The sequence below is a fragment of the Anticarsia gemmatalis genome, chromosome Z (assembly GCF_050436995.1).
Source record: "Anticarsia gemmatalis isolate Benzon Research Colony breed Stoneville strain chromosome Z, ilAntGemm2 primary, whole genome shotgun sequence".
Taxonomy (NCBI): Eukaryota; Metazoa; Arthropoda; class Insecta; order Lepidoptera; family Erebidae; genus Anticarsia; species Anticarsia gemmatalis.
This window is the reverse complement of record NC_134776.1, coordinates 19,034,264-19,045,197: the sequence shown is the minus strand read 5'-3', so window position 1 is coordinate 19,045,197 and position 10,934 is coordinate 19,034,264. Positions and strand designations below refer to the sequence as shown.

Here is a 10,934-nt window from a genome sequence, read left to right as displayed (position 1 = left end):
TTTCTGCTGACTGCCTGGACCTTAAACTGGTGTGGTGGTATAATTATATAACAGTTAAACCATTACTGTGTCACTGCTGGCCAAGTGTCTCCTCCCAGTATGAGGGATGTATAGTCACAGTTATTTATTATATATCCACACTGGTTATTCTTATATACTTGAAAGTAAAATATATTTATAAAAACTGTTATACAATAATGACTATAAGATGTTCTTGTGTAGTATGGGAAATAATTTTGATAACAGAGTTGAAACAGCATTTCGAAGATCAAATTTTCACTGAAATGGAAGATGCTTATATAAAAATTAAATACTGAGGAATTAAGTTAGAACAAAGAAAAGTTATTTTATTGTATAATTAATCTTTTGGGTTTATAATAATATAAAATATTGCAATATTGTGCACTAAAATAATTAATTTTAATGATTTTATAACTTTTTATGCTTATTATAAGTCCAATAGATTAGTAAATACAATAAAATGCATACTTTTCACGAATATTTCAAAAATTTCCAAAAATAATACGTACATATAATTTTATTTGATAATAAGAATGTTGTCTTTCCAGTATTCCAGTGTCTTTCTATTTTCAATGTAATAATATTTAATCTAGAGTTGAAAAGTCAATGATGTTACAAATAATAACAGTTTTAATAAATATATTATAATTCCTTTCCTAAGTATAAGATGATAACTAATTTATATCAGGGTTCGAAATTACAACTATAATACTGAATAAAAAAATTTAATGAATTCCAAACTTGTTGCTCTTTAATATTTATAATCACACATGTATACTCTTACACACATTCCTACATACATACTTATACTCATACTCATTATTTAAATAAAACACACATTGTTCTTATGGGAGTAAGCAGAGTCGAAAGATAATGATAAATTAAAAAAATTACAATTTGAAAACTTCATTTGATTTTTCACTTGCTTATTACTTTTTGAGTGTAATGGGGATGTTTTCAAGAAAACAAAACAAAAATTCTTATATGTATCGATAGTTAGATAATTGAAAGATATTAAACACGTATTTTTCATCTGAAGAGGAAAGGTACTCAGTTAAAAAATATTAAAGTTTGGAAGTAGGGGCTAATGACGTCACGGTGTCGTACATTTCATGTGACGTCATGCGACTTATCAACTTAATGTATTTACCTAATTATTTGGGATTATTTAGGACAATACTGTCCTACAATATGTTTTATTAACAATCTATAAGATGACCTAAATGATAAGAATTAGTTAACATCCTTATTACATACATGGAATTAAATTTTACATATATAATACATGTAACAATACGGACATATTAAGTATTATTTGTAACAATCAAATAAACATCCTAATACATTGCAAAACAAAACTTTATAGTATTTGTTCGGCATTGTTTTTCTCTGCCTATTCCCAAAGTAACACGGAGTGATATTGTGAAAATTATATAAGTAAATAAAAGCAATATTCCCCATATCTTATGTTGTTTCTCTAAGACATATTATGTTTAATTTACATGGTAATTCACCATATAAAAAAGTTATAGAACATAAGTCAAAACACTTTTATAAAAGGTACATAAGGTGCTGTATAAAAATAGATTTAAAAAATAAATACAAATGTTATAGAACCATTTAACCAAAAAAACATTCAACTTTAAATTGCTATATCTCTTAAACTATTCTGCTTACACCCTTAATAGTTCATTATATTATGTAATAACATGTAATCTTTGTAATCGGATTTATTTGGTTTCTGTACGTTAGTTATTTCTATTATTTTCGTATTTTTTTATTTCTGGAGTGTTAAACTTTATTTTATGATTTACATGTTACATTGAATAAAATAATCTATAAATTATTTATGGTAATACCTTTAGTACTTTATGTAATTACATGTAATCTTTGTAATGCACCTTGTTTAATATCTGTATGTGTTATTGTAATCTGGGGCATAATTTTACACAGAAAAATCGATACTCACACACATATAACATTTTACACACTGACGCACACACACACTCTCTCTCTCTCTCACACACACACACACACACACACACTCACTCTCACACACATACACACACAAACACACGCGCACGCACACACATACACAAACACACACACACACACACACACACACACACACACGCACACACACAGACACAGACACACTCACACACACACACACTCACACACACACATTTATTATAGCTATAATTTCGAACCCCTGTATAGATAATATCGCTTCCAATTAATTTAATTAATTACAGATTACAATTGTATACTTTATTTTAACACTGTTTGTTGTGTGTGCTGTAAAAGCTGAAATTTTGAGGAATAACCTCGAAATTTCAGCTTTTTATGTGTACATTAATGGAATATGATGTGATATGTATACATGTTTTTCTTAAGCTAAGCATGAACGGAGCTCCACCCGTTCATGCTTAGCTTAAGAATTTCTCCATGTAGGTCCGCGTGGGTAGGTGTCGTAAAAAATGTGTGGGGCATAACCCCATACTCGGTTAGTTAGTATTCGTTCATAGTTTTCAGTTATCTTTCGAGTACATGAGCTTGCAGCGTCCCGTGGTAGAGTACGTGAACGGTAAGTACGCGAGGAACGTATACATTACTGAACGAAGGGTGAGTCGGGAAGACCCTCGCTACTACATCAATATAGGCTTGGAAAGTCTCCTTACATTTGGAAATAATGGAAAGGTGAGATTTTAACACTATTTTTTTACATGAAAGTAAGCACATGAGTGCATCACTACCACTGCTATCTTATTTTTAAACCCAGTTATGTCTCACTGCTGGGCAATGGTCTTCTCCTAAACGAGGGAGGGGTTAGGCCGTGAGTCCACCACGCTGACCAAGTGCGGGTTGGGTGACTTTGCATGCCCTCAATAAATATATTAAATATTTTTTACGCATGCAAGGTTTCCTCACGATGTTTTCCTTCACCGTTAGAGCAAGGGATTATTTCTAATACACACATAACTTCGAAAAGTCATTGGTGTGTTGCTTTGGGTTCGAACCTACAACCACTTGCGTGGGAGGTGCCAACTTATAGGTACCACTCGGCTATCACTCGGCTTATGAGGGGGGGTAATTAGCGGTAATTTTTACATTAAATTAACAAAAACACTAATAAACCGTCATTAATATTATATTCGGATGATATTTTTTATTATAATGAAATTATGATAATGATTATTACCATGGTCATAAAACTCACTATTACAAACACGCTTTGGTTCGAAATCGAGAAAGGATCGTGAATTGTGCAAATGGTAACACAAAATCATGCCCCAGATTGCGATGACGAGTACAAAGATCAAACTTGGTGCATTACGAACATTACAAGTAATTACAATATATAATTAAGTATCAAGGTACTAAGCAGCATAGTTAAAAAGATAAAGCGACTTTTAAAAAACCATCAAAAACGCAAAGCCTATAACCTTTGATGTTTTTTTGACGTTTCGAACGAACTATTTTCTAGAATTTTTTAATTTTGCACATTTGTTCCTCTAGTAAAGGGATCCCCATAAATGATTTTTAATTATTTTTATATTACGTAATTAACGTGTAAATCACATTTGAAAGTCAAAAATGACACAAATGTAAAAATTAAAAAATAATAGTAATAATTAGAGTACGGAAACCAAACAAGTCATATTATAAAGATTATATGTTATTACATAATATAATGAAGTTTTAAGGGGCTGAGCAGAATAGTTTAAGAGATATAGCGTCTTAAAGAAACCACTGAATCGCAAGGACACACAGCTTTATTATTTTTTTGGCGCCTTGATCGATATATTTTTTTGCATTTTTTGTTTATAGTCCATTGTATACATGTAGAAGAGTGTCTCCATAAATAAATTTAATTTTTATGTTAGGTTATTAAAATATAAATCGTATTTAAAACATTTTTATTACTAAATTCTACAGAGAATGCCTTGTTTTTGTACTCTATGTTGCGATGTATTGAATAATGAAGTTATGAAGACATAGTATACATAATATCACGCTTTGTTCGTAGGGATCAGCAGAGAAAAACCACACGATCGATAAATATCTAGTACAAGCAATAATTTTCTCCTGACGAGCATGTAACTAACTTTTCGAAGGGTTTCTAATTACAATTTCATAGTCAATTAGTATATAATTATTTATCGTTGTATAAATAATAAGTGGGTAATTATTTTGTTCAAATAAATGATTTTTTATGTATAACGTGATATGTGAAAATAAATGAAATATAAGAACTGCTCAAAAAAGACAAAAACGCCATTTATTAAAGAAATGCGTTATGGCAACATTTGCTTAGTTTTCTCGTTTGGATCAGATTTTTTTTTAATTTAACGATGAATATACATTTTACCAGTAGCTAGAAAAGCTGTAATTTTCACAAATGGTGTATTTCTTTTGCTGCTATAAGAACAAATACTAAATACTAAAAAACAAAAAATTAAGTGCCAAATCGAATATCAGTATGTAGCATAGGTTTGCCAGATTCATGCTGGACATTTTTGGAGCGACTAACGGAATAAGAGTTTTGATCTACGGTCCGAGACTATGTTAAGTAGGAATGACCAAAAAAAAGGTTCTTAGTTTGACTTTTACAGACCTAGTGTCGTGACTTTGTAAAAAACTAGTATTTCTCCATTCCGGGACAGGAAAGTATAATTACTGGACGAGAGACAACACGTAAAATTCCGGGACGAACCCGGAAAGCCCAGGCGTCTGGCTACCCTAGTGTAGCGAGCCTAACTCACTCGTAGTCACTGACACCGACTGATTTAGCTGCTAAGCGTCGTCTCCTCATGCGTTTAAGACATATTCAGCAACTAGCTGACCCGCGCAACTTCGCTTGCCTAACATAGGAGAGAATGGTCATATTTCCCCCCCGTTTTTCTAACACTTTACTGGTACTCTGCTCCTATTGGTCGTAGCGTGATATTATACATATAGCCTATAGCATTCCTTTATAAATAGGCTATCCAACATTAAAATATTTTTTCAATTCGCACCTGTAGTTCCTGGGATTAGCGCGTTCAAACAAAAAAAACAAACTCTTCAGCTTTATGATATTAGTATAGATTAGTATAGATTTAGTATTAAGTGTACAAATCGCGATAGTTTAAAAACTTTAAATACCGCGTACTATGGTAGCTCATTGTCGAAATCGGTGGCTTGTTGTACATTGCTATTTGTATATTGCAAGGAGTTATAAATTCATGTGTTAGTAATATTCGTGAAATAATTACCCCATATACAAAATTATTATTATTTCTTAGTATTAATAAATAGTAACAATTTTTGGTTGAAAATGTTACGATTATATGTATTTTGTAGTTAATTTTAAATCTTATGTTAACGATATCACTTGTTTAGCTACCGATTTTAATTATGGTTTCGTTGCAGTATTTTTTTACTCAAATGTACATATAATTTGAGTAACAGTTCGTTTGTACCCTCAGGGTGTTTCTTTTATAAAACTTATAGTATGTTTTCATATTATGAACAATAACGGTCTCAGTATCGATAATTTTAAGGCTCTATTTAAACAATTACGAACGTACTGTGTATGTGAGAAGAATGATTGAATATACGTATGGTTACCTATAACAATACTTATTTATTACTGATTTAAACTATAATATAGTCCAACAATTTAGTATGCAATGTTTGTGATTGGCGATAGTATACAAAATGTAGAATTTCGTACATCAGTGACCCACGGGTTACGCAGCTGTCGTATTATAGAAATACGCAGAATAATTAATTATATTATAGATAAATCGCCATGCGAAGGCTCTCTTCTAAATTGTCGGATTGTTCTTATTATTGTAATATTTCTATAAAGCTAGAATTGCCGTCAAAGATAAAGTAACAGCTATTTTATTACTTACTTGTGAAAATTTGTTGTTTTTTCAGGAAACCACATACTTTCAGTCATCACACAAACATACACAATTGCACATATTTAACACTTATGCACCTCTATTGATTATTCTTAATTAATGTCTCTAAGCCACTGCTTCCGTGGCGCAGTGGTTAACGTCACCACGCCGCTACCATTGCGTCGGGAGGTCGTGGGTTCGATTCCCACACGGAACAATTATTTGTGCGATCTACAAATAATTGTTTCGGGTCTGGTTGTGCTTTGTTTGTATGTTTGTAAAAGTCCCCGCGACACGAGAGCAATTCTTAGTGCGGGAGTTGTCTTTTTTAAAAAGAAAGATAGAAAAGACACTCACAGATTTGGCACACACAACCACTTAAAGACAATATTTATGCACCATTGTATTGTTCTTCAAAATATCTTGTATTTGTTTTGAATTTAGTTCCACACACTCGACATTTCACTACTGATGACATTATGTATGCCATTTATGAAGGATGTTGTATGAAACTTCTTTTCAGGGTTGGAGTACTCCTTCTTCAGACGCAGAGTATCCGATTGATACCGCGTCCTGGCCACGTTATGGTGACCGCTGAAGGAACACCGTCAGGTTTTTAGTCGTTATGCCCAAGTCAGCCGGAACGCCTAGCCGGCGGGAGAGCCCGACAGACCCCCGCTTTCCTCCCTGGGGCGGGAGATGCAGTAATGCATTTTCCTGACGAAAAAAAAGAAAAAACACTCCTTCTTCAGCACCCCTTTTGAACGCCTTATGTCTTTCAGTTGCTGATATTTATGAGCTGCATTAGTAAATATAAATTATGTACTAAACGTTCTAAAAATAACAAAATGCATTTTAGGCAAAGGACAATGGAAATTGAACAAAATTGGCCAATTATAGAATTTAGGTATTTTTTGCAGTTACACAGGCGTAACCAAACAGTTTTATAGCAGATATTTTATCTCTTCAATTGCTACGATTATATTAATTATACTATTATATTGTATTTCTTTCGATTCATTTATTTGTATTTCATTTAATGTATGGGGATTTAATTTGACATTTAGTTGAAAGAGACCTTCAGAATGTCAATCGTGTCAAATATATTTATAGATAATTGGTGTCCAATTATTGAAGTACATATAAAAATATATTTGCACGTTTGGCGCAGTGGTTAAAGTGGTCACCTTGCCGCAATAACCGTAGCTGCGTGTGGTGGGTACGAATCCTACTCGGGACAAATCTTTGTGTTATAGCACGAGTTTTTGTTCTGAGCCTGGTTGTCAATTTATCTAATAAGTATGTATTCAGAAGTATTTAAGTATGTTTATCAGTTATTTGGTTATCATAGTATAAGCTCTGCTTCTGCTAGTTTGTAATCAAATGACCGTGTGTGAGTTGTCCAATGGTATTTATTTATTTCTTCATTTGGAACAAATATATATGCTGCAGAATTTCCAAACGTTGATTGACTTTGTCGTTCCGTTCCTGCCTAAACACGCTGCGAGTTTGTAAAACTAGTACGTGCTCAGCGTGACAGTCGGACAGTCCATAAACTGATAGCGGCTGTCGCAACATATGACAATGACATGACAGTGTATTGTGTATGTACTGTTTGTAAATAACAAACGAAGCTCGAATGTACTCCTGGCTTTTAAACGGCTACGGGTAAGCGCAGACAGAGAGGAATTATGCATTTAATTTTAATAATATAAAGTTGATTTTCAAGTGCGTTAATAAGATCGTCTCCGCTGCGCTCCTTTCTGTCTGCGCTAACCCTAATACGGCCGTATCATTGAAACCAGTCGATATTATAGGACTTTGTTTATACTGTCCTAGTGTGTGCAAATTTCCTCTCTCTATTCTCTTACTCTCATCAGCCCTAGGGAGGGCCTAAACGACACGACCAGCGCGAGGTCACGCACAGGACCGTCGGTTTTACGTGCTGTTTGAAGCATGGAAGTCTAAAACCTAAACTGCTTCACTCCGGGCAATTCACTAAGCATTTCTTGACAGAAAATCTCAAGGAAATTCTTTTAATTTTTAGGCTCGACCCAGGGTTCCAACCCGGACTTATGCACGGCAGTCGCATACACTACCGACCGCGCCACAGAGGCAGAGATTAGTTTGCAGCCAAAGTTTATCAGACTGATCGTGTTCGTGAAAGAGTATGCTTTTATAGACTACTGCAACGAATACCTGCTTTATAGAAATATGAATACCTGCTTTCCCTATTAGCAAAAAGAAACATTCGTGTAATTTTCGCTGGTAAACAACAGTAGATAAATTTAATAATAGGTTAGATATTATTTGTTTGAGCAGTGATAGCCGAGTGGTATAAGTTGACACCTCCCACGCAAGGGGTCGCAGGTTCGAACCCGAGGCAACACACCAATGACTTTTCGAAGTTATGTGTGTATTAGAAATAATTATCACATGCTCCAACGGTGAAGGAAAACATCGTGAGGAAACCTTGCATGCCTAAAAATTTGTTTAAAACATTTATTGAGGGCATGCAAAGTCCCCAACCCGCACTTGGCCAGCGTGGTGGACTCAAGGCCTAACCCCTCCCTCATTACGGGAGGAGACCCTTGCCCAGCAGTGGGACATTAATGGGTTAAATTTATTTATTTTATTATTTGTTTATCAAATCATTCAATTTTCAATTAACTAAACATTTTGAACAAGAGTTACTGACTGTGAATCAGCTTAGGCAAGTCAACGACTGGTACCTTTAGTCTTGGAACCATATGAATATGCAGCGATTATATATAGGATATATAGATAGAATATATATATAGGATGTTGAAAGTAAACAACAATATAGGCATTCATAAATACATTTATATTAACGAATTACCAACAAATTCTTAAAACTAAGTATATCGGGTCGAGTAGGCTAATTTCGCCGTGTACATTACTGTATCACTCTCTTACAAAATAGTAAGCGCTTAGATTGTAGCTGTCGCAGGTGTTCAGGGTGTCGAAGTAGTCCAGTATGTGGCGGTCGAGGCGTTCGTTGACGACGGAGGCGCAGCGGAGGTCGGCGGTGGCGGCTCCGAGCGGCGCGCGCAGCTGGAGCACCTCCACCGGGTGACGCGAGTACTGCTGCAGGTCTGTCGTGGGCTGCGGCGTGACGTCACAGGCCGTACGCATCAGCACTACGCGCGCATTCAGAGCACGCACCGTGACGGTGGGCTGTCGCGCTTGCTTGATGCGCGCCAGGCCTGCCTCGATGAGTGCGCGCGCGTACTGCGCCGAGTGCATCACGCGCCCCAGCAGGCACCGCACGGAGACAGCTACTTTCTGGTCCCATGTAGTCACATTCTGTAGCGCCTTGTCCAGCGGCGCGGTGTCGTCGCCCGCCATCAATCTGAACATGTGTCTCAGCACTCCGTCTGCTAGCTGATCTTCTGTCTTATATTCCGATAGTTGCTCTTCCAGCACACGGGCGTATTCGTCCGGCCCGTGGCCGATGCAAAATACCGTACCGTTTAATCCTTAAAAATGAAAACAAACATGTTATTCAATAATCTTTGCACGTAAGACATTTGATGAACTCGCAAACTTAAAGACAATAGCTTTCTAAAGTAAAAGCAAAAAAAAAAAACAATCTAATTATGGTAATAAATTGAAATAATTAAATACCTAATAGAAACGTAAAACAATTTGCTTACCATGTTCCTCCAGAATACCAGCTAATTCTAAAGCTATGAATACACCGCTTCCGTATCCTAATAGATAGAAATTCTTTTTAACTCCCGCTTGCTTCAACAGAACCTGAAAATAAAAGTAGGTCATAATTAGTAATAAGAACAGATCATAATTAGTATTACAAGTTAAAATGTAATTAACTCCTACCTTTGCATATCTTTGAGCGGTTTCAGCGAAGGATTCGTTGATAAAGTCAAGTCCTGGCTGCAGCACTAGTGCAGGCAGCTTGAGTCGCTCGCACAGCACACGGAACCGCTCATGATGTCCTTCCATACCTGGCACTATGCACAGGTAGGTCAGATTAAGGTCGAATTCTTCAATACCCTGGAAAATATGTTCATAGTCAGCATTAGGATGTTACAAACTCACATCTCAAGTACCTAAGTTATTTCTATACATATTTGTATTATAATAATATACTGTGACATTAAGCTTCCTCTTTGGCTAATCGGTAGTGTAAACGTCGGGCTAAAAAGAATTATGGTCAAGTAATTCTTAGAGTTTTCCTGGATTAAAGAAGTCGCAGTTGTGGTAGTTGCAACTAGACCTCTGACTGGTCGTGTCGATAACGGTACGCCGAAAAGGGAAGTTACTGTGTATTTAAGGCGCACTTGGGCACCGTAAATAAGCTTCTACATAAATTGGTATTTTCAACGAAACATGCCGCTGTGGCTGAATGTTTATAACTAAGGCCATTTCAAACGTGCGAACTAAGTCATGTCATTTTATCGGAGTCTGTTGTCTCATTCATTTCATTATTTTGATTATGACGTAGTTTGCACCTTTGTAACGGCCCGATTATAGTTATACTCACTTGGTTAGCTAAAGTGGGCATTAGCACCAAATCAGAGGTCGCTTTCAACTCATCTGGGTCTACGTAGTTGAAGAATGATGATAGACCTTTAATATTCTCAAAAGGAACTTCTGTAACAGTTTTTTCCAATTCAGATATCCTGTAAACAGAAAAGATATTTAAATGGGATAAGTTTAGAAGATGCTCAATTTATGTACCTATAACATTTCTTGTCTACGCCCTAGAACGGCATATATAAATCATATCGGTAATGTCCTGCAAAAAGGTCAGGTGCGTAGTTCTAGGAAACCGGTGGTCCTGTACCAATGAAGCAAAAGAAAGTGTGGATCGTAAAAAGTGGCGTTCTTTGGCCTCTGGAGGTAGGCTCCATGGAAATGTAATAGTATGTATGTCCTCGTGTACATGTCTATATGGGCGCCTCCCGATGGAAGTCAGAACAGGGTCAAAAAACCCTAGCGTGATGGCCGAACTCCCTCCTATATTAATTAGAT

The 10,934-nt window shown here is 35.7% G+C and overlaps 1 protein-coding gene across 2 annotated transcripts in view; it reads right to left on the bottom strand.

Moving 5' to 3' along the window:
* Positions 1–8,561: 8,561 nt before the first annotated feature.
* Positions 8,562–10,934, bottom strand: part of LOC142986367 (fatty acid synthase-like) — a 28,917-nt gene continuing 26,544 nt past the window's right edge. For both annotated transcript variants that reach the window (XM_076134833.1, XM_076134834.1), the window contains 4 exons: positions 10,444–10,582; positions 9,777–9,953; positions 9,593–9,695; positions 8,562–9,415 (listed from right to left, as the gene is read on the bottom strand). In XM_076134833.1, the coding sequence (XP_075990948.1) occupies positions 8,841–9,415; positions 9,593–9,695; positions 9,777–9,953; positions 10,444–10,582 (994 nt within the window). In that variant the 3' untranslated portion in view covers positions 8,562–8,840. The remainder of the gene's footprint in view (positions 9,416–9,592; positions 9,696–9,776; positions 9,954–10,443; positions 10,583–10,934) is intronic.